At 44.4% G+C, this 23,836-nt stretch overlaps 2 protein-coding genes across 2 annotated transcripts; one reads left to right on the top strand and one right to left on the bottom strand.

Moving 5' to 3' along the window:
- Positions 1-20,798: 20,798 nt before the first annotated feature.
- On the top strand, positions 20,799-21,407 carry LOC100276263 (uncharacterized). Its single transcript, NM_001150094.2, has 2 exons — positions 20,799-20,937; positions 21,080-21,407. Exons 1-2 carry the CDS (start codon positions 20,850-20,852, stop codon positions 21,307-21,309), a joined length of 318 nt encoding a protein of 105 aa, NP_001143566.1. The 5' UTR covers positions 20,799-20,849; the 3' UTR covers positions 21,310-21,407.
- Positions 21,408-22,178: 771 nt separating this feature from the next.
- On the bottom strand, positions 22,179-23,123 carry LOC103649395 (uncharacterized). The gene is made up of 3 exons (XM_008673675.3): positions 22,982-23,123; positions 22,666-22,727; positions 22,179-22,534 (listed from the first exon to the last, which is right to left on the bottom strand). Exons 1-3 carry the CDS (start codon positions 23,077-23,079, stop codon positions 22,320-22,322), a joined length of 375 nt encoding a protein of 124 aa, XP_008671897.1. The 5' UTR covers positions 23,080-23,123; the 3' UTR covers positions 22,179-22,319.
- Between the last annotated feature and the right edge of the window lie 713 nt (positions 23,124-23,836).

The following is a 23,836-nucleotide window of genomic DNA, read 5'->3' on the forward strand; positions in this document are numbered from 1 at the left end:
CTCTCCAAGTTCCACAATTGAGACAAGTGATCATTAGTGATTAGTGACTTGAGAGAGAGAGTGATCCGTGTGTTATTTGTCACTCTTGTCGCTTGGCTTTTGCAATCGTGCTTTCTTCCTTCCCATTCTTATTCTCAAGGCACTTGTAATCAAGGCAAGAGACACTAAGTTTGTAGTGGTACTTGTGGGGTCTAAGTGACCCGTTTGATTAAGGAGAAAGCTCACTCGGTCTAAGTGACCGTTTGAGAGAGGGAAAGGGTTGAAAGAGACCCGGTCTTTGTGACCACCTCAATGGGGAGTAGGTTTGCAAGAACCGAACCTCGGTAAAACAAATCATTGTGTCTTACTCTTTATTTGCCCACGATTTGTTTTTCACCTTCTCTCTCGGACTCATTCATACTTTCTAACGCTAACCCAACTTGTAGTTGTGCTTAAGTTTATAAATTTCAGATTCGCCCTATTCACCCCCCTCTAGGCGACTTTCAATTGGTATCAGAGCTCGGTGCTTCATTAGAGCTTAACCGCTCGAAGTGATATCGGGAGATCACGCCAAGAAGATGGTGATCGGCGGTGAGAAGTCCGCTACAAGCCACGGGAAAGCTCCATCAAGGGAGTCCGCCAACAAGAAGAAGGATGGATCCCCTTCACGCATTCGATCGCACAAGAGTGGCGAGAAGAAGAAGAAAATGAAGAAAGTGGTCTACTACGAGACCGACTCTTCCTCGCCCTCTACATCCGGATCCGACGCCGCGTCCGTCACTTCTAAGCGCCAAGAGCGCAAGAAGTATAGTAAGATTCCCCTACGCTATCCTCGCATTCCTAAGCATACTCCATTACTTTTCGTCCCATTAGGCAAACCACCGACGTTTGACGGTGAAGATTATTCTAGGTGGAGTGATATGATGAGATATCACCTAACCTCACTCCACAAAAGCATATGGGATGTTGTTGAGTTTGGTGTACAGGTACCATTCATAGGGGATGAGGATTATGATGAGGACGAGGTGGCCCAAATCGTGCACTTCAACTCCCAAGCCACCACTATACTCCTCACCTCTCTAAGTCGAGAGGAGTATAACAAGGTGCAAGGATTGAAGAGCGCCAAGGAGATTTGGGACATACTCAAGACCGCGCACGAAGGAGACGAGGTGACCAAAATCACCAAGCGGGAGACGATCGAGGGGAAGCTCGGTCGCTTCCGGCTTCGCCAAGGGGAAGAGCCACAAGATATGTACAACCGGCTCAAGACCTTGGTGAACCAAGTGAGCAACCTCGGGAGAAAAAAATGGGATGACCATGAAATGGTCAAGGTTATTCTTAGATCACTCGTTTTTCTTAACCCTACGCAAGTACAATTAATACATGGTGATCCTAGATACACACTAATGTCTCCCGAGGAAGTAATAGGAAAATTTGTGAGCTTTGAATTGATGATCAAAGGCTCAAAGAAAATCATCGAGCAAGATGGCCCCTCCACGCCCGAAGCACAACCGGTCGCATTCAAGGCGACGAAGGAGAAGAAGGAAGAGTCTACATCAAGTAGACTACCCATCGACGCCTCCAAGCTCGACAACGAGGAAATGGCGCTCATCATCAAGAGCTTCCGCCAAATCCTCAAGCAAAGGAGAGGGAAGGACTACAAGTCCCGCTCCAAGAAAGTGTGCTACAAGTGTGGTAAGCCCGGTCACTTTATTGCAAAATGTCCAATATCAAGTGACAGTGACAGGGGCGATGACAAGAAGGGAAAGAGGAGAGAAAAGAAGAGATACTACAAGAAGAAGGGCGGCAATGCTCATGTGTGCCGCGAGTGGAACTCCGACAAGAGCTCCTTCGACTCCTCCTCCGACGAGGACGCCGCCAACATCGCCGTCACCAAGGGACTCCTCTTCCCCAACATCGGCCACAAATGCCTCATGGCAAAGGACGGTAAAAGGAAGAAGGTAAAATCAAGGTCCTCCACTAAATATGCAACCTCTAGTGATGAGGATAATTCTAGTGATGAGGAGGATAATTTGCGCACCCTTTTTGCCAACCTAAACATGCAACAAAAAGAAAAATTAAATGAATTAATTAGTGCTATTCATGAGAAGGATGAACTCTTGGACACCCAAGAGGACTTCCTAATTAAGGAAAATAAGAAGCATGTTAAGGTTAAAAATGCTTACGCTCTAGAAGTAGAAAAATGTGAAAAACTATCTAGTGAGCGAAGCACTTGCCATGATATTATTGCCAACCTTAGAAATGAAAATGCTAAAATAATTGCTAAGGTTGATTCAAATGTTTGTGATGTTTCAATTCCCAATCTTAGAGATAATAATGTTAGTTTACTTGCTAAGATTGAAGAATTGAATGTCTCTCTTGCTAGCCTTAGAAATGAGAATGAAAAATTAATTGCTAAGGCCAAAGACTTAGATGTTTGCAACGTTACCATTTCCAATCTTAGAAGTGAAAATGACATTTTACATGCTAAGATTGTTAAACTAAAATCTTGCAAACCCTCTACATCTACCGTTGAGCATGTTTTCGTTTGCACTAGATGTAGAGGCATTAATGTTGATGTTATTCATGATCACCTAGCTTTAATTAAGAAACAAAATGATCACATAGCTCAACTTAATGCCAAAATTAATGAGCATTACTTAGAAAATGAAAAATTTAAATTTGCTAGAAGCATGCTTTATAGTGGGAGACGCCTTGGCATCAAGGATGGCATTGGCTTCCAAAAGGGAGACAATGTCAAAATTAATGCCCCTCCTAAAAGATTGTCTAACTTTATTAAGGGCAAGGCTCCCATGCCTCAGGATAACGAGGGTTACATTTTATACCCTGCCGGTTATCCTGAGCACATGATTAGGAGAATTCAGTCTAGGAATCTCACTCTGGCCCTAATCATGCTTTTATGTATAAGGGTGAGACATCTAGTTCTAGGCAATCAACTCGTGCTAAATTGCCTAAAAAGAAAACTCCTATTGCATCAAATGAATCTAGTATTTCATTTAAGACTTTTGATGCATCTTATGTGTTAACTAACAAATCCGGCAAGGTAGTTGCCAAGTATGTTGGGGGCAAACACAAGGGATCAAAGACTTGTGTTTGGGTACCCAAAGTTCTTGTATCTAATGTCAAAGGACCCAAAACCATTTGGGTACCTAAAATCAAGAACTAAATTTGTTTTGTAGGTTTATGCATCCGGGGGCTCAAGTTGGATCATCGATAGCGGGTGCACAAACCATATGACAGGGGAGAAGAAGATGTTCTCCTCCTACGAGAAAAACCAAGATCCCCAACGAGCTATCACATTTGGGGATGGGAATCAAGGTTTGGTCAAAGGATTGGGTAAAATTGCTATATCACCTGACCATTCCATATCCGATGTTTTTCTTGTAGATTCTTTAGATTATAACTTGTTTTCCGTTTCAATATTATGTAAAATGGGTTACAACTGTCTTTTTACGGATATAGGTGTTACTGTATTTAGAACAAGTGATGATTCAGTAGCATTTAAGGGAGTGTTAGAGGGTCAGCTATACTTAGTAGATTTTGATAGAGCTGAACTCGACACTTGCTTAATTGCTAAGACTAACATGGGCTGGCTCTGGCATCGCCGACTAGCACATGTTGGAATGAAGAATTTTCACAAGCTTCTAAAGGGAGAACACATTTTGGGACTAACAAATGTTCATTTTGAGAAAGACAAGATTTGTAGCGCATGTCAGGCAGGGAAGCAAGTTGGTGTTCATCATCCACACAAGAACATCATGACGACTGATAGGCCACTCGAGCTCCTACACATGGATCTATTCGGCCCGATTGCTTACATAAGCATCGGTGGGAGTAAGTACTGTCTAGTTATTGTGGATGATTATTCTCGCTTCACTTGGGTATTCTTTTTGCAGGAAAAATCACAAACCCAAGAAACCTTAAAGGGATTCTTGAGACGGGCTCAAAATGAGTTCGGCTTAAGAATCAAGAAAATTAGAAGCGACAACGGGACGGAGTTCAAGAACTCACAAATCGAAGGCTTTCTTGAGGAGGAGGGCATCAAGCATGAGTTCTCTTCTCCCTACACGCCACACCAAAATGGTGTAGTGGAGAGGAAGAATAGAACTCTATTGGACATGGCAAGGACCATGCTTGATGAGTACAAGACTTCGGATCGGTTTTGGGCGGAGGCGGTCAACACCGCGTGCTACGCCATCAACCGGTTGTATCTACACCGAATCCTCAAGAAGACATCATACGAACTCCTAACCGGTAAAAAGCCCATGTTTCATATTTTAGAGTCTTTGGTAGCAAATGCTTTATTCTTGTTAAAAGAGGTAGAAAATCCAAATTTGCTCCCAAGGCTGTAGAAGGCTTTTTACTAGGATATGATTCAAACACAAGGGCATATAGAGTCTTTAACAAGTCCTCTGGACTAGTTGAAGTTTCTTGTGACATTGTGTTTGATGAGACTAACGGCTCTCAAGTAGAGCAAGTTGATCTTGATGAGCTAGATGATGAAGAGGCTCCGTGCGTCGCGTGAAGGAACATGTCCATTGGGGATGTGTGTCCTAAGGAATCCGAAGAGCCTTCACAAACACAAGATCAACCATCTTCCTCCATGCAAGCATCTCCACCAACTCAAAATGAGGTTGAGGCTCAAGATGATGAAGGAGAAAATCAAGAAGATGAGACACCTCAAGAGGAGAGCAATGATCAAGGGGGAGATGCCCATGATCAAGATGAGGAAGATGAACAAGTTCCAAGGCCGCCACACCCAAGAGTCCACCAAGCAATCCAACGAGATCACCCCGTGAACACCATCCTCAGCGATATTCAAAAGGGGGTAACTACTCGATCTCGTGTTGCTCATTTTTGTGAACATTACTCGTTTGTTTCCTCTATTGAGCCACACAAAGTAGAGGAAGCACTTCAAGATTCAGATTGGGTGGTGGTGATGCAAGAGGAGCTCAACAACTTCACTAGAAACGAGGTATGGCATTTAGTTCCACATCCTAACCAAAATGTTGTAGGAACCAAGTGGGTCTTCCGCAACAAGCAAGATGAGCATGGTGTGGTGACAAGGAACAAAGCCCGACTTGTGGCCAAGGGATATTCACAAGTCGAAGGTTTGGATTTCGTTGAAACCTATGCACCCGTAGCTAGGCTTGAATCAATTCGCATTTTACTTGCCTATGCTACTTACCATGGCTTTAAGCTTTACCAAATGGACGTGAAAAGTGCCTTCCTCAATGGACCAATCAAGGAGGAGGTCTATGTTGAGCAACCTCCCAGCTTTGAAGATAGTGAGTACCCTAACTATGTTTACAAACTCTCTAAGGCGCTTTATGGGCTTAAGCAAGCCCCAAGAGCATGGTATGAATGCCTAAGAGATTTCCTTATCACTAATGGCTTCAAAGTCGGAAAGGCCGATCCTACTCTATTTACTAAAACACTTGCAAATGATTTGTTTGTATGCCAAATTTACGTTGATGATATTATATTTGGGTCTACTAACGAATCTACATGTGAGGAATTTAGTAGGATCATGACATAGAAATTCGAGGTGTCTATGATGGGGGAGTTGAAGTACTTCTTGGGATTTCAAGTTAAGCAACTCCAAGAGGGCACCTTCATTAGCCAAACGAAGTATATTCAAGACATTCTAAACAAGTTTGGGATGAAGGATGCCAAGCCCATCAAGACACCCATGGGAACTAATGGGCATCTCGACCTCGACACGGGAGGTAAATCCGTAGATCAAAAGGTATACCGGTCGATGATAGGTTCTTTACTCTACTTATGTGCATCTCGACCGGACATTATGCTTTCCGTATGCATGTGTGCAAGATTCCAAGCCGATCCTAAGGAAGCTCACCTTAGCGTTGTAAAACGAATCTTGAGATATTTAGTTTATACTCCTAAGTTTGGGCTTTGGTACCCTAGGGGATCCACATTTGATTTAATTGGTTATTCGGATGCCGATTGGGCGGGGTGTAAAATTAATAGAAAGAGCACATCGGGGACTTGCCAGTTCTTGGGAAGATCTCTGGTGTCTTGGGCTTCAAAGAAGCAAAATTCCGTAGCACTTTCTACCGCCGAAGCCGAGTATATTGCCGCAAGCCATTGTTGCACGCAATTACTTTGGATGAGGCAAACCCTTAGGGACTATGATTACAAATTAACCAAAGTTCCTCTTCTATGTGATAATGAGAGTGCAATCCGCATGGCGGATAATCCCGTTGAACATAGCCGCACTAAACACATAGTCATTCGGTATCATTTTCTAAGGGATCACCAACAAAAGGGGGATATCGAGATTGCATATATTAACACCAAAGATAAATTAGCCGATATCTTTACCAAGACACTAGATGAACAAACATTTAACAAACTTAGGCATGAGCTAAATATTCTTGATTCTCGGAATTTCTTTTGATATCTTGCACGCATAGCTCATTAATATACCTTTGATCTTATCTCTTTCATGTGCTATGACTAATGTGTTTTCAAGTGTATTTCAAACCAAGTCTTAGATTGAAAGGGAATTGGAGTCTTCGGTGAAGACAAAGGCTTCCACTCCACTCCATCAAATTACTCATCCTTCACCGTCGCTCCGAGCCGCTCTCCAACTTTGGTATAATCTTCACTCTTATGTTATTTACCATAGGGAGAGAAAGTAAAAGGGCTCATATTTCACTCAAGTATCCGTTTTTGGCGATTCATGCCAAAGGGGGAGAAAGTATTAGCCCAAAGCAAAAGGACCGCACCACCACCAATTTTTCAAAAAATTTGAGTTTAAGAAAAGATTTTTCAAATTGATGATTTTTTTCAATCGGTATCTTATTAGAATTTCAAATTGGTACAACCCTTTCAAAACTAATATCTAAAACCCTCTTGAACACTAAGAGGAGGATTTGATTGAGGGGGAGTTTTGTTTAGTCAAAGAAAAAGCATTTGAAATAGGGGGAGAAAATTTCAAATCTTGAGAATGCTTCTCAAAATCTTATTCATTTACCTTTGACTATTTGCAAAAGGACTTTGAAAAGAATTTACAAAAGAATTTGCAAAAACAAAACATGTGGTGCAAGCATGGTCCAAAATGCTAAAAATAAAGAAACAATCCATGCATATCTTATGAGTATTTATATTGGTTCAATTCTAAGTAACCTTTCCACTTACATTATGCAAACTAGTTCAATTATGCACTTCTCTATTTGCTTTGGTTTGTGTTGGCATCAATCACCAAAAAGGGGGAGATTGAAAGGGAAATAGGCTTACACCTTTTCCTAAATTGATTTTGGTGGTTGAATTGCCCAATACAAATAATTGGACTAATTAGTTTGCTCTAGATTATATGTTCTACAGGTGCCAAAGGTTCATCTACAAACTATACTAAATCGACTGTCCGGAATACCGTAGATTATTCCGGACAGGAGAAACTTTTCGGAAAAACAGACCAAGTGCGGACCATCCGGGCCTTTGCGGTGGACCATCCACGACACCTAAATGACCCTCGGACAGAACCAATGCAAAAACACATGTCTCTACTGCGGACCGTTCGATGGAAGAGCAAGCACCGTCCGAGACCACGCGTGGATCGTCCGGCCTCAAGTGCGGACCATCTGGTAAGTGAGGAACCGAAAAACCCAAAGGTGACAGGTTCGGTAAAATGAATTATAGCGTCCTCGCGGACCGTCCGGGGTGCACGACCGGACCGTCCGCGACTGCCTTTATCTGACATCTGACGTCGCATTAAATGCAATATAGCCGTTACTGCTGACCGTTACGTTTTTCAGCCGTTGATCTGCAGGGGCGGACCGTCCGGACCAGGGGCGCGGACCGTCCGTGGTCGGCCGAAAGGAGCAATGGCTAGGGAGTGGTTGGTGGCTATAAATACAACCCCAACCACCTCCATTCACTCAACCCAAGACTTCCAACCTTCTACATTCAATACAAGAGCTAGCAATCCATTCCAAGACACAATCAAAGCCTCCAATCTCTCCAAGTTCCACAATTGAGACAAGTGATCATTAGTGATTAGTGACTTGAGAGAGAGAGTGATTCGTGTGTTATTTGTCGCTCTTGTCGCTTGGCTTTTGCAATCGTGCTTTCTTCCTTCCCATTCTTATTCTCAAGGCACTTGTAATCAAGGCAAGAGACACTAAGTTTGTAGTGGTACTTGTGGGGTCTAAGTGACCCGTTTGATTAAGGAGAAAGCTCACTCGGTCTAAGTGACCGTTTGAGAGAGGGAAAGGGTTGAAAGAGACCCGGTCTTTGTGACCACCTCAACAGGGAGTAGGTTTGCAAGAACCGAACCTCGGTAAAACAAATCATCGTGTATTACTCTTTATTTGCCCGCGATTTGTTTTTCACCTTCTCTCTCGGACTCGTTCATACTTTCTAACACTAACCCGGCTTGTAGTTGTGCTTAAGTTTATAAATTTCAGATTCGCCCTATTCACCCCCCTCTAGGCGACTTTCAACTTTCACTAGAATATGGACATTTAGCGATAAAGTGACCAGACTTACCACACTGGTAGCACACCCTTTTGGAGTGAGGCTTGTAGTCCAACCCCCTCCTTTGCTTGAGGATTTCACGAAAGCTCTTAATGATAAGAGCCATCTCCCCGTTGTCGAGCTTGGAGGCGTCGATTGGAAGCCTACTTGGTGTAGACTCCTCCTTCTTTTCTTATGTTGCTTTGAATGCAACGGGTTGCACCTCGGGTGTGGAGATGGCGCCTTGCTCCAAGTTGACAATGTGTTTGGAGTCTTTGATCATAAGTTCAAAGCTCACAAACTTGCCAATAACCTCCACGGGAGACATCTATTTGTATCTGGGATCCCCACGTATTAATTGAACTTGAGTAGGATTACGAAAAACGAGGGATCTAAGAATAACCTTGACCATTGCATGGTCATCCCATTTTGTGCTCCCGAAGTTGCGCACTTGGTTGACCATCGTCTTGAGCCGATTGTACATCGCTTGCGGCTCTTCTCCTTTGTTGAGGACGAATCGACCGAGCTCTCCCTCGATCGTCTCCCGCTTGGTGATTTTGGTCACCTCGTCCCCTTCGTGCGCCGTTTTGAGGACGTCCCAAATTTCTTTGGCATTCGTTAACCCTTGCACCTTGTTATACTCCTCTCGACATAAAAGAGGCAAGGAATATAGAAGTTGCTTGGGAGTTAAAGTGCCTAATTTGGGCGGCCTCGTCCGAGTCGTAGTCATCGTCGCCTACTTGTGGTGCCTGCGCTCCAAACTCAACAATATCCCAAATACTTTCATGGAGTGAGGTTAGATGGTGCCTCATTTTATCACTCCACATGCAATAATCTTCACCATCAAAATATGGTGGTTTGCCTAGGGGTACCGAAAGTAATGGAGCGCGTTTGGAAATACGGGGATAGCGTAGGGGCATCTTACTATACTTCTTGTGCTCATGGCGCTTAGAAGTAGTGGACGACTCGATGCCGGATGTAGAGGGTGTTGAAGAATCGGTCTCGTAGTAGACCACCTTCTTCATCTTCTTTTTCTTCTTATCACCCCTCCGATGTGACTTGATGGAGGAAGAGGATTCCTCCTTGTACTTGTTGCCGGACTCTTTTGATAGAGTCCTCCCCGAGCTCGTGGGCTTGTCGCTGGTCATGATCTCCCTCTTGTCGTGATCTCCAAACATCACTTAGAGTTTGTTAGACTCTTAATGAAGCACTAGCTCCGATACTAATTGAAAGTCGCCTAGAGGGGGGTGAATATGTGAAACCTGAAATTTATAAACTTAAACACACGTTATGGTTGGGGTTAGCGTTAGAATTAAATTCAATTCTAAAAGATAGTTTCTCTTGCTAAGAGTTGCTCAAAGTATGCTGATGACGTATGGGAGCACACTCAAATCAATACTAGCAAGGAAACGTTAGAAAGAGAAAATAGGGAATAACAAATCAAATGGAAATCAACACAAGTGAACACGGTGATTTGTTTTACTGAGGTTTGGTTCCAAAGAACCTAGTCCCCGTTGAGGAGGCCACAAAGGTCGGGTCTATTTCAACCCTTTCCCTCTCTCAAACGGTCACTTAGACCGAGTGAGCCTTCTCCTTAATCAATCGGGTCACTAAGACCCCGCAAGGACCACCACACACTTAGGTGTCTCTTGCTAGCTTTACAAAGCACTTGAGAATAAGAATGAGGAAGGAAGAGAAGGCAATCCAAGCAACAAAAGCACAAATGAACACAAATGATCCTCTCTCAAGTTTCTAAGCGCTAGAGTTGATTTTGGAAACTTGGAGTGGGTTGAATGCTTTGAATGTGTCTTTGAGTGGTTGGCTTTGCTCTTGTATTGAATGGGAAGTTCATAATACTTGGACGGTTTGAATGAGGTGGTTGGGGGTATTTATAGCCCTCAACCCACTACCGGAATCGAGAGCTTTGCCGAGTGCCTGAAGCACTCGGTAAAGCCTGAAAAACACTCAGCACAGGCTTTGCCGAGTGTCGCACTCGGCAAAGAGGGCTCGACACATAGTACATCGACAAAGCCTTCTTTGCTGAGTACTTTTTTCTTGGGCACTCAGCACAGACTTTGCTGAGTGCCAGGCCGTACTCGGCAAAGAAAAGCCGTCGTCACGGCGCCGGGGTGACGGAGACGGCGTTTTTGCTGAGTGTCCTAGGTGACACTCGACAAAGGAGTTACCTTTGCCGAGTGTCTCCTAATACACTCGGCACAGAAGTTACTCTTTGTCGAGTGTCTCCTGGCCAGCACTCGGCAAAGGATCCCTCAGTGGGTCCCCATGTCAGATTCTTTGTCGAGTGCTGTATAGGGCACTCGGCAAAGCGTACCTCTTTGTCGAGTGCCATAGCCACCGCGCTCGGCAAAGAACCTATACCGATGCCCAGGTCTTGGTTCTTTGCCGAGTGCTATGGTCCTAACACTCGGCAAAGCACCTCTTTGCCGAGTGTCACACTCAGCAAAGTGACCAGTACACACCTTTTTTTTTTGTTTTTCCTATTCCATCCAAACAAACAAAAGATATTTCACAGATATCACATATATACATCACATATCATCATAGACATAAATATCCAACACAAACATTAATATACAAACATAAGTTCAGAAGTTCTCAACACAAACAGTATCAACACAAGTTCAGAAGTATCAACACAAGTTCAGAAGTATGAACACATAAGTCTAAAGCTCTGACATAAGTATTCAACATAAGTTTTGTAGTCTAAACACTAAAAACATAACTCTCATTGAGGTGGACAGTTGGACTAGTGCTGCGTTGGGTTGTACGCTTCATGAGGGTTGTTGGATGCCACCCCAGATTGGCCCTGCACAGAGAAGAGATTGCATGTGTTATACCAGATGCAATACCAACATCTAACTACAATTTTGATACTCACAGGAGTATGGAACAGAGCAGGGTCAACTGCAGGGAACAATGGAGGTGGCGAAGTGAAACCCTGTGCGGCGTCAAGGCTCTGCATGTACTGGAACATATCTGCCATCCTCTGATGATCTGCCAGGCGAGCCTCCCGCTCCACCATCATCCTCGCCTCCATCTCTTGACGTTCCCTCCTCTCTTCTTCTAGTTGGGTCTATAATATTACAAGCCAACGTTATAGTAACTCAAAGAGAAGGTATATAACTCAAGGAAGGACGAGTTACAGAAGCACTAACCTCGAGTTGTTCTATGCGATGCTGTGAGCTGTCGTGCTGAGGTCGTATGGCTGGACTCGAGCCCATGCTCCTTGCCCGCACCTGAGACAGAGTGGGAGTGGAGGACGAGTCGATTGCCCCGTTGGCAATCCAGTACCGCCCATGTCTCTTGCCTCCTCCGACCCTCATGAGCACATCGGGGTCGATCTTCTCGGTGCTCGGATCATATTCTGGGCCATGGACCTCCTGTGTCATGGCGGTGTAGTCATGAAGATGGCTGTAGACGGTGGGGTTGGTGTAGGCCTCAGGCCCGTCATCCGGGTTGTAGGTGACGTCGGACGTCGCCTTGCCCTTATGGGCCATAGCATAGGCCGAGAAGATGGAGCAAGGTCAGCCACCATGTGACGCTGACTGCAAGAAAACCAACGAGATAGTTAGAAATAATATCCAATCCAGTGCTATATACCTAAATAAAAAAGAAGGCTTAGCCATGCTTCTGCATATTGGCCCAGGCTCCGGCTGCTTTGGTGGTGGGAGGGACCTAGCATCATCATACGCCGTTCTCGGCTAGCATTGTGTGCCTCGTCCCACTTAGGCGAGCACCACCTATCCACCATCTGCTCCCAGCACAGAGGATGTGCAGCGCACCAATATGGAATCATCTACAAAGTAAACACGTAAAGTGCATATGAGAAGATAAAATAAAATTCATGCATGGAGTAATGGTCCAAAACATGCATGACTTTACCTGCAGGTACTGGTCCCTGGTCAACGACATGGTTCAGGCTTGCTTCTTGGTCACCTTCTCCCAAGGACGGAGCCGTGGTAGCTGACGATGGCCTAGATTCGGGCCTCATAGTGCATGTCCACGACGAGCTTCTTAGAGCTCGTGGTGGCCACCACATCCGCCCTAGCATTGTATCCAGCCTCGCATCTGAAGAAATCTTGCATACAAAAACGATGTATCCATACATTATTTCAAGAATTTGCAACGAATGCGACATATTTTACATTATACTAAGACTTACCCACAACTCTTGCTTCACCTGCTCCGCCTTGTTATTGAATTCCCGGCCATCCCAGTCTACTGCATCGAGGGCGACGGCGTAGTGGTCGAAGTTGTAGGCTGGGCCCGTCACTCCGGCGTATTCAACCAGTCCAGGGAAGTGTTCCCTGCACAACAGGCCGAGGATGCGATTGGGGAAGCGACGATGACCCCCAGCATAATCCACAATCATCCAAGACTTGTCCAAGTGATAAATAAAAAGTATTAGTTTATATTATGATTTTGAACACATAATATGAACAAGAATGAAGAACATAAAGTTACATGCCTCTCCCCATCCGGCCAAATCAGCGGCCGCATGTCTCGAAGTATGGGACGCTGAGGGAGACTCGCGGGACCTCGCATGTAGATGCTCCTCGAACTTGAGGCGCTAGAACTTGAGGCGGTCTGCTGAGCTTCGTCGTCGTCCTGCTACAGGTCATCGTCGTCCTGCTGCGCCGCCTGCTGTGTCTCGTCCTGCTCTGCCTCGTCCGCTGTCCTGCTCCTCCTCCCCCTCCTCCTCCTCAGCCAACCGCCCACAATATTTGTCCAAAAACTTGTAGTTAAGAGTAAACAAATAAGAACATATAAAAAGATGTATCTAAAACATGTGCGAAATAAAAAAGTCATATAGCATTACATCGATTAAAAATAATCTTCATATGTGTCGGGGTTAGCCTGATCATAACTCTCATCATCATTATCAACCATTTCATAGTCAACACCATCGGAAGGCGCAAGTTCATCATTAATGTCATTACCTTCAAGGATTACTAAGTCATTATCATTTTGCACCTCATCATCCTTCTCATCAACAACCATTTCAATATCTACGTCCATTCTGATAGCTTTGGTTAAGTCTATCTCAAATTGCCTTTCTAGCCCATCTTCTTGGAAGAACTCTCCATCATATGTGTCCGGGTCTAAGTTATAATCTTCATCGTTAGGAATAAGTAACCTCCCGTGCGGAGATACCTTATACACAACATCCCAACCCTTAAGATGTTCTTTCGTTTGGCACGCATATGGGAGATAATACACTTGTGTGGCCTGTTGGGCCACGATATAGACATCATCTCCTGGTAAGGTGGAATCTTGTCTAATTTCGACTATCCCAAGATTAGAATGTGTTCGTCTCGTCACTTGAGGGTCAAACCAATGACATTTGAATATCACTAGAGTAAGAGGTTTGGAACCATAAAAATTGAGCTCATATATTTCTTCGATTCGTCCAAAATAATCGACATCGTCAAGGCCGGGCGTAAAGACTCCAGAACACGTTGTTTTCCGATTGGGCTGACTTTGGTCATAGTTTTTTTGTGCGAAAACGATATCCATTGACGTCATACCCAGAATATTTCTTGACCCTATAAGCAAAGACGTTGGCTACTTGTCTCAACTCGGCACTCATAGACGGATCTCTTTGGCCCTACAAGTATTTGCAAGTTAAAAGACGCTAAATTGAGTTCATAGACGGATCTCTTTGACAAACTAAGCACGTACCTTACGTTTGAACCAGGAAATGAAATCGGGCAACCCATTTCTCGCACCCTTTCTAAGAAGAGTGTCATATTCCTGTAAAGTGGGGTCCCTTGATCGACGCCAAAATTCATGAAGAAATTGTTCCATGTATGGCGTCACCTCTTCAAGGTTGGTCAATACATATAGCATGATATGCCGCCACTCTTCATGTGTCAGGGTCTTGGTGGTCGAGCCACTTGCGCTTCCGAGTTGGCCTCGAAATATGCTAAGGTTTGATTCATTGTCGCCATCATTGTAACGAGGGGGTGGATTATGCACGCTCGACAGTTTGTCACCATAGTAAGTTGTTGTGAAGTTTGACACCTCCTCTAAAATGTATGCCTATGCAATGGAAGCCTCGATTTTGCATTTATTTCTACATTTCTTTCGAATAGTCTTTAGACATATCTCGATTGGATAGCACCAACGTCCCTGCACGGGCCCCCCATTCGTGCCTCATAGGGGAGATGAAGAATCAAATGCTGCATTGGATTGAAGAAGCCGAGTGGAAATATCTTCTCAAGCTTACACAGTAAGACAGGTGCCAATCTTTCCAAGTCTGCAACCACGGTCTGAGATAACTCTTTTGCACAAAGCTGACGGAAGAAATAGCTCAACTCTGAAAGCGCTAGCCAGACATGCTTAGGGACATAGCCTCGAACCATCGCAGGAAGAATCCGTTCAATCCATATGTGGAAGTCATGACTCTTCATCCCTAAGACTCGCATAGTAGATAAGTTCACCCCTACTCAGGTTAGCTGCATACCCATCAGGGAACATCAACATCTTGATCCACTGAAGAACTTCCTTCCTCTGGGCCCTGCTTAGGACGAAATCGGCCTTAGGCCTTCTCCATGTCTTTCCACCACTTAGCGGCTTCATCTCTAGGTTTGGTCTATCACATAACGCTGCTAGATCCACTCTTGCCTTTACGTTATCCTTTGACTTATCAGGAATGTCCATAATTGTTGCCCATAGTGCCTCGGCAACATTCTTTTCAGTGTGCATCACGTCAATGTTGTGTGGAAGGAGCAAGTCGTCATAATAGGGGAGCCGAGTCAAGCCATACTTATGTGTCCACATATGCTGCTCACCATATCCCACAAAACCACCTTCTGTATTGGCCACGAGCCCATCTATCTGTTGACGAATTTCGGCACCAGTTATCGTTGCAGGTGGGCGATTGTCACTACGACACCTTTCGTAAAGTTCTTGATGTCTAGGCGGAATGGATGGTTAGGAGGGAGAAATTGTCGATGTTTATCGAAGGACGAATATTTGCCACCCTTTTTCAACCAAATGAACCTAAGAGCTTCCTTGCAAACTGGGCATGGGAACTTACTGTGAACACACCAGGCGCAGAATAGCCCATACGCTGGTAAGTCATGCATGGAGTACTGGTACCAAACATACATTCTGAAGTTTATCTTTGTAGCTCGGTCATACATCCATACCCCTTCCTCCCAGGCACGTACCAATTCATCGATCAAAGGCTCCATGTACACGCCCATTTTATTCCCCGGGTGTCCGGGAATTATCAACGACACGAATATATTATGCCTTTGAAAGCACACATCGGGGGGAGATTGATTGGGATAACAAACACGGGCCAACATGTGTACGGGGCAGCGCTCATTCCATAGGGATTGAACCCATCTGTGGCCAACGCAACACGTACATTACGAGCCTCTTCGGCTTTCTCACGGTGAATGGCATCAAAGTGTTTCCATGCTTCACCATCAGATGCGTGCACCATCTTGTCAAGATTGTATCGTTTTCCATTTTTGTGCCATGTCATCTGTTTCGCGGATTCCTCTGTCATGTACAAACACTGGATCCTCAGTTTGAACGGAAGGTGCCGTAGGATTGTCAAGGGGATGTCGAGCTGCCTCTTCTGTCCATCACCAGAGTCTACCTCCATGAACCTAGATGATTTACACTTGGGACAATACTTTTCCTCTACGTATTCTTTCCTAAATAGCACGCAGCCCTTCGGACAAGCATGAATCCGCTCATACGTCATCTTGAGTGCACGAAGGAGTTTCTGTGCCTCGCACATGCTCTTTGGCAGAATGTGATCATCTGGAAGCAGGCTCCCAATAACCGTCAACAAGACATCGAATGCGTCTCTACTCATGCTGCACTGCGACTTGAACGCCATTACACGCCTAATGGCATCCAGTTGAGAAACCTTTGTCTGGTCGTGAAGGGGCTTCTGTGCCGCGTCAAACATGTCGTAGAACGCCTTTGCAGTCGGCTCTAGCTCGTCATCCATACATCCTCCCGTGTACTGTGCCTCCTGATAGTCGTTCAACATATCCGCTACCCCTACATCCGCGTCATAATCCTCGACACGTTGTCTCAGCATTTCCTCTCTCGTACGATGCGCTTCACCATGAAAGATCCACCGAGTATAGCCCGGCGTAAATCCATTCTTCCAAATATGTTCTATCATGGCCTTCTTTGGTTTTCTTTTCCGGTTGGCACATTTGCTGCACGGGCATGGGACTAGACTCGCTCCTTTAGCATCTTCGCCATATGCCCGTTCCACGAAATCATCGGTCTTTCTAATCCATTCAGGGGTGACATCATTCCTTCCTCTACGGCCCGCGTACATCCACTCACGGTCCTCCATCCTCTAACAGAAGCGTAGCAATAGAAAATTTTGGCAGCACCTCCCCTGCACGGGGAGGTTTATAAAACATGCAAATAAAAGTATCAGCACGATGGCTGACAACAACGCATATTTCAACGGCACGATGACCGGCAATCACACACATATATATATATATATATAGAGAGAGAGAGAGAGAACTAGATATCCAAATTTGCCTATATATATATATATAACTAGATAACCAACGCACAAATACTAGATATATAGAACTAGAGCAAAAACACTAAAACCCTTTTCATATATATATATATATATATATCCGCTTCTATTCTATCCTTGGAATATGCATGTTTTAGAGTTCGATATTCTAGCATGATTATCCAAATTTTGTTTATCCACACAATCTAGGATGATTATCCAAATTTTGTTTATCCACACAATCTAGCATGATTATCCAAACCACACCCAACTTAACTATAAATAAGAGGCATGAATTTATGACATGAGGGTGCTTACAAAATCGAGCAGTGGTCGGGCCGGCGATGTGCGGAGTCGGGGCTAGGGCCGGTCAGCTCGTCGATGGTGGGCTAGAGGTCGCCAGTGGGCGGGTGAGGGATAGGGAGATGGCGGCGGGTAAGGGAGAGGGAGGCGGCGAGTGAGGGGTGGGTGAGGGAGAGGGAGGCGGTGTTTGAGGGAGAGGGAGGCATCGGCGGCGGCGGCTGAGCGGCGGCGGGGTGAGCGGGTGAGTGACAGAGAGTGAGAGGAGAGTAAGAAGGAGAAGGCATCGGCCGGTTTATTTCACTTCTTTGCCGAGTGCCCGTGATCTGGCACTCGGCAAAGATTTTTTTAATTTAAAAATATTCTTTGTCGAGTGCCAGATCGCGGGCACTCGGCAAAGACGGCTTTGCCGAGTGTCAACTGACAGGCACTCGGCAAAGATCTGTTCTAGGGTCTTTGCCGAGTGTCATCCCCTCGACACTCGGCAAAGAAGATTCTTTGTCGAGTGTCAACCAGCTGACACTCGGCAAAGCCTTCTTTACCGAGTGCCTTTTTTGGGCACTCGGTAAAGCATATTTTTATTTTTTATTATTTTGGCAACCAAATTTTTTGTGGTCTGTTCCTACACTATGTAGACCTACATGTACTATTTTGGGACAATTATAACAATGTTTTATATAGCTAGTAAATTTAGTTCGTTTATTTGAATTTATTCGGAAACTTCAGATTTGAACTGCAAGTCACTCGAAACTTGGAAAATCGTGCATGCAAAAATGATATTCATGCTATTTAGCAAAAGTTACGACCAATTTTAGGAGATGACCGGAAACTTCGAGCAACATGCTCACTAAACATGGTCGTGAACTTGTCAACCAGTTGTTTAAAAATTGTATAAAACACAATCAAAGTCAGAAAATCATGAAACTTGTCCATGTGTCATGATATCATATGTAGAGGCTGTGATAAAAATTTGAGAATGTTTCGATAAAGTTGTGACACACTATGTGTAGAAACCTAAGCGATCTACACATGAAATCATAGAGTTTCAATGTGGATCTCTTAGGTTACTACACATAGTGCGTCACAGTTTTTTCGAAACTTTTTCAAATTTCTATCACAGCCTCTACATATGATATCATGACACGTGGACAAGTTTCATGATTTTCTGACTTTGTGTTTTATACAATTTTTAACATGTGGATGGCAAGTTCATGGCCATGTTTAGTGAGCATGTTGCTCGAAGTTTCCGGTCCGCTCATGAAATCGGTCGTAACTTGTGCTAAATAGCATGTGTATCATTTTTGCATGCACGATTATCCAAGTTTCGAGTGACTTGCAGTTCAAATCTGAATTTTCCGAAGAAATTCAAATAAACGAACTAAATCTACTAGCTATTGAAAACACTGTTATAATTGTCTCAAAATGGTACATGTAGGTCTACATAGTGTAGGAATATACCACAAAAAGTTTGGTTGCCAAAATTAAAAAATAAAAATATGCTTTACCGAGTGCCCAAAAAAAGCGCTTGGTAAAGACGTCTTTGCTGAGTGTCAGTTGGTTGACACTCGGCAAAGAATCCTCTATGCCGAGTGCCAACCCTTGGCCCTCGGTAAAGGTTAACGGTCGTCAGCTTTAGACGGCCGCTGAAGGCACTTTGCCGAGCGCCGGCTTCGCCGAGTGTTCGGCACTCGGCAACGAGCTCGTTACCGAGAGCAGAACTTTGTCGAGTGCCCGACAAAAAGCACTCGGCAAAGCGCCTGGCACTCAACAAAGGCCCGGATTCCGGTAGTGACCACTTCCTAGCCGTTGGCTATTTCTGCTGGCGATGGGCACACCGGACAGTCCGGTGGCGCACCGGGCACTCACTGTTCACTGTCCGGTGTGTGCCACGTCAACGCGCCCGTTGGGGATCGGAGCTGTTGACCGTTGGAACCCTTTGTCCTTTTGCTGCACCGGACAGTCTGGTGGCACACCGGACATGTCTGGTGATCTTTGACTTTGCTGCTTTGACTCTGCCACACACTGTTCACTTGCAGTCGACCGTTGCGGGCAGATAGTCGTTGCTCCGCTGGCTCACCGGACAGTCCGATGAATTATAGCGAAGCGAACCTAGAAGAAAACCGAGAGTGGCTGGTTTGATTGTGTACGGTCCTGGTGCACCATTTTTCAGCACACCCTAAGTCCTTTGCTCCAAATTTTATTGTGTCCCAAACTAAATTTCTTTCTTGGTTTGTGTTGAACTTTATGCACCTGAGATAAATGCCACCTAGACAAACTAGTTAGTCCATGTGATTTGCGTTGGGCGTCAACCACCAAAATCGATTATAGGAAATGATTAGGTCCATTTCCTTTTCAAGGCCTTTTGGACCTTCACGCCGAGCTTCTTGGTAGGTGGGTCGACCGGTTAGTGGACCATCTTTGGGAGTCCTCTGGGCCTTCTTTGGATACCCTGTTCTCAAGTACTCGATAGTTAGCCATCTAACATAGAATTTGGACAATGGATCATCTAGCGAAGAGGGGTTGGCCCAATAACGTTGCATGTGCATTGTGTGGCCAAACTTTAGAGTCGGGTTTGCATCTCTTCGTTGAGTATCGTTTAATTAGGCGGATTTGGGAAGACGTGGCTGCATGGACAACGGTGGAGGGTGTTATTCCAAGTAACTGGGACCACAGTGAGTATGTCCTACAATAGTGGACGTCCCAGCTACAACTCAAGATTGCAACAGGAAGGGCTTGATAAGCCTTTTAATTCTAGTGAACTAGTCTGTCTGGCGTGAGAGAAATGCTAGGATGTTTGACCACAAGTCCTCCACATGTGCTCAGATTCTCGCATCTATTAGATATGAGGCATCGACTTGGATACATGCAGGATCCAAACAGCTAGCTATTCTCCTAGCCTCTCGTTAGTTTTGCGTTTGTGCTTGGCTTTTCTCCGAGCCTATTTTTAGTTTAGTTTTGTGTGTTTGTGCTTGGACTTGGTCCTGCTGTCGTGGGATGTTGCTGTTCATTAAACCTCGCCCCTCTGGGTTTTGTAAAAAATAATCTCAATAAGCTCCTTTTGAGGAGATTATGAGATTATCATAATTTTGGCTTCAAATTATATAATATATAATTGTTTGTTTGCTACCTAGATTATTTACACTAGATTATATAATCTACACGGATTATAATCCGAAACTAAACATGGCCTAAATTGCTGCTAAAACTATTTTTTGCACCATATTTAATGTGGCATCGATTGCTGCTACAGTGAATTTACAACATACTATATATTTACAGGGGAAGAAAATCATTAACTTCTAACAAAAAAACGAATGCACCATATTATATTTATACCCAAATTATTATTTACAAAAATACAACAGGGTTAATTTGCATATCTTTATAGCACAAATAATAAACTAATTAAAGTCCTCTAGCTAGGGGGCTTGGCTAGCCGCCCCGCCTCTCTATAAATATCGAACGCATCAGCTCTGTTGTTCTATAAGCAGCCATCCACACACACACACTGACACACACAAAGCCATTAGCCATGTCGTTCAACAAAAACCTAGCAGTGGTCGTTGGCTTCACCTTGGCTCTGCTCATCGCGTCGAACGGTGAAGAAACTTCCTCGTATGGTGAGTTTTGGCAGGCGCATATATATATTTCGCAGATGGATGCAAACTTTCTGCAACGAAAACGGCAAACAGTAGCAGCTCGCTGATGTGCTCTCTGAATCCCCAGACTAAATTCCTTTTGATTTGGAAACGTTGCATGCAGGCGGATCAGCGCTGTGCGATTCAACGACGGGGGTCGCCTGCGCATCCGACGCGGTCTGCGTGACCATCTGCAAGCGAAGGGCTGGACAGAACTACGTCTACGGCCACTGCTACAAGGAGCCTAGCGGCGGCCGTTCGTGCTTGTGCACCGTACGGTGTGATCCACGGTCGGCGGCGGCGCCGGCGCCGGCGCCGGCGCCGGCTTGGCGCGGGATCGGAATGCTAGGCTGATTCTTTTTTATTCGCTAATTACGTGGATCTGCGGATCTGCACATAAACCAGGACGCCTTTGAAATAATCGGCATGCCATGCTGCTGGTTTGCTGGATCTTTATCTGTTGCATTTTTTCCGGTTCGCCATGCCCTACATCTTTTTTGTGTGTGTGTTCTTGTTGTTATTGCAGCCTCCGTATCGCTGTCAGCGGTAACCAAAACAAAATGTAAAATTACGTTAGATAACCAGAATAACAAACGTAAAGTTAAAATTATTTGGTCTAGTTAAGACTCCACCTATCTATCTATCAATCTATCTATCTATCTATCTATCTATCACAAACACTTAAAAATTGGATTCTAATTGAAGCAACTAATGTGACAAACTAGTGAGACCTCATACCTACATAAATCTAGTCAGTAAGGTCATACAAATCTATGCAACTAGTACTCTAAACCCACCATACCATAAGCTCCAACACATAAAGCACACAATCTCTACTACCACTATTCACTACTTACACTACGCAAACATAACTAGAGAGATACAATCACACTTAGCTACGCAAGCAACAAATACTCGCTAGCACAAATATATAAACACTTAGCTTGGTTTTTGTACATTGATCCAATTAATACTAACTATATCGCCAACTTTTTTGAAGGAATGATATCGCTAATTATTAGAGTGTTTGAATGCACTATAGCTAATAGTTAGTTAGCTAAAAATATACTAGTAGAATTAGCTAGCTAACACATAGTTAGTTAACTAGTAGCTAATTTACTAAAAATAACTAATAGATGAACTATTAGCAAGTGTGTTCGGATATCTCTAGCTAATTTTAGCTACTAACTATTATCTCTATGACATTCAAACACCCCTATATATACCAGCAAATTGAGTTCGTTCGTAATCTAATAAGGTTGTGTGGCAATAGATTCTAGTCAGCTTTATACATACATGATTATACACTAATTAATGGCATGGAAAATAGACGAGGCCACATCTTATCGATTTCTCCCCTTGAATCACTGTATTCTGCGCGGTCCTCGGCGTACAATCCTTCGGGTTGGGCCGCTCCGGGGACGGGGAGAGGACAGCCGCAGCGTGGACAGGGCAAGAAGATCCGGCGGCGGCAGCCCAGCAGCAGCCGATGAAGAGACCACCACCGGCGAACAGTACAGGCCGGCCGTCTTATCACCGTCGTCGTCGTCTCCGCCGCCGCTCCTGCTGCTGCTGCCGCCTGGTCGTCGACATGGAGTCAGTTATATTCATCAAGGACGACAGGGATGGCGAACGAGACGACCGTAAAATGCTTTGTGCGCCAGCCTCAAAACCCGCAAGTGGTCTGCTGGTCTAGCTCAGTTCATATACCTTCCTCAGAAAATTCGCCCAGTGCAATCTCCAGATGCTTCTTCTTGGGCTCCATGTTGTTTCTACATAGCAAACAGTTTATTCATTCATTTCTTTAGCATAGTAATCAGTAATCACTCTTATTTAGTTAGGTTCGATCATCTTTCTATGTATCTAAGCAAGCACAGCCGGCCATGAACGTAGTAACCATGCATCAGATCCATCCATCTCTCTGAATGATCAGGAAATATGAGTTCTAGTTACTACTGCTAGGCGTCTGTTGATAGAAAAACTAATTGTGCAAGTGCAAGCGAGAAACTCGACGACGGTGTGTCACCTGACGGCGAGGAACACGAGGCACTGCGCCCGGAACTGCTTCAGCTGCTGCTCGGTGAACGCCGCCGCCGCCTGCGAGGGACGACCGGACGAAAGCATGCCGGCCTCTGATGACTGATCAAGTGGAGTGGAGGCGTCAGGTCGCTCGCGGTTTCTTCTTCTCGGATGTAGCAGTTATATATATGCATTATATTGGTCATGGAAATTTTCGTTGATGCGTGATTTGTCTAATCTAATTTGTAGTCACTGTCTGATGCTGACGGGTAATTACAATATAACGGCGTGACTATAAATGCAAGGAAACTTGTCTGCACGCGAACCAGCAGAGAATACTTCACTATGGACAGCATAAGCAGTCGCGTCAGCAGCGCCAAGAGTTTCTGTCAAAAACTACAAGCAGAAGTGCGCAGCGTTCACCGCCCCAAAAGTGTACAGTTAACTAAATGCTGGCCAACAAATACTACCTCCGTTCATAAATATATGACACCATTGACTTTTTTCGAAAAATGTAACCATTTTTCTTATTCAAAATATTTATTCAAAAATATATTTAAGTTAAGCACAGATTACCTTAAGTGATAAAACAAATCAAAACAAAATAAATGATAACTTATTATTTTTTTGAATAAGATGAGTGGTCAAAGTTTTTTTTTAAAATCAACGGTGTTATATATTTATAAACAGAGGGAGTATTTTGAATGTATTACTGTCTCAGTAAAATGGGGACAAAAAAGTTTAAACATGTCACAGTAAAGTGAAAAGTTGAGAGACCTAGTTGAGAAATGGCTTGGTCTCATCCATGTATGGTGAAAGATTGATAAAACAGCTGAGAGGTTTGAGGGTTGATGAGAGTTCA

Source organism: Zea mays, chromosome 2, assembly GCF_902167145.1.
Source record: "Zea mays cultivar B73 chromosome 2, Zm-B73-REFERENCE-NAM-5.0, whole genome shotgun sequence".
Taxonomy (NCBI): domain Eukaryota; kingdom Viridiplantae; phylum Streptophyta; class Magnoliopsida; order Poales; family Poaceae; genus Zea; species Zea mays.

What these genes read in the sequence shown, in the direction of transcription:
- LOC100276263 (NM_001150094.2), top strand. Translation starts at nt 20,850, where the DNA reads ATGTCGTTCAACAAAAACCTAGCAGTGGTCGTTGGCTTCACCTTGGCT. An exon ending in TGAAGAAACTTCCTCGTATG is followed by an intron (nt 20,938 to 21,079) that starts GTGAGTTTTGGC and finishes CGTTGCATGCAG; the next exon opens with GCGGATCAGCGCTGTGCGAT.
- LOC103649395 (XM_008673675.3), bottom strand. Translation starts at nt 23,079, where the DNA reads ATGCTTTCGTCCGGTCGTCCCTCGCAGGCGGCGGCGGCGTTCACCGAG. An exon ending in CTCGTGTTCCTCGCCGTCAG is followed by an intron (nt 22,728 to 22,981) that starts GTGACACACCGT and finishes TTTGCTATGTAG; the next exon opens with AAACAACATGGAGCCCAAGA. An exon ending in GGGCGAATTTTCTGAGGAAG is followed by an intron (nt 22,535 to 22,665) that starts GTATATGAACTG and finishes GTCGACGACCAG; the next exon opens with GCGGCAGCAGCAGCAGGAGC.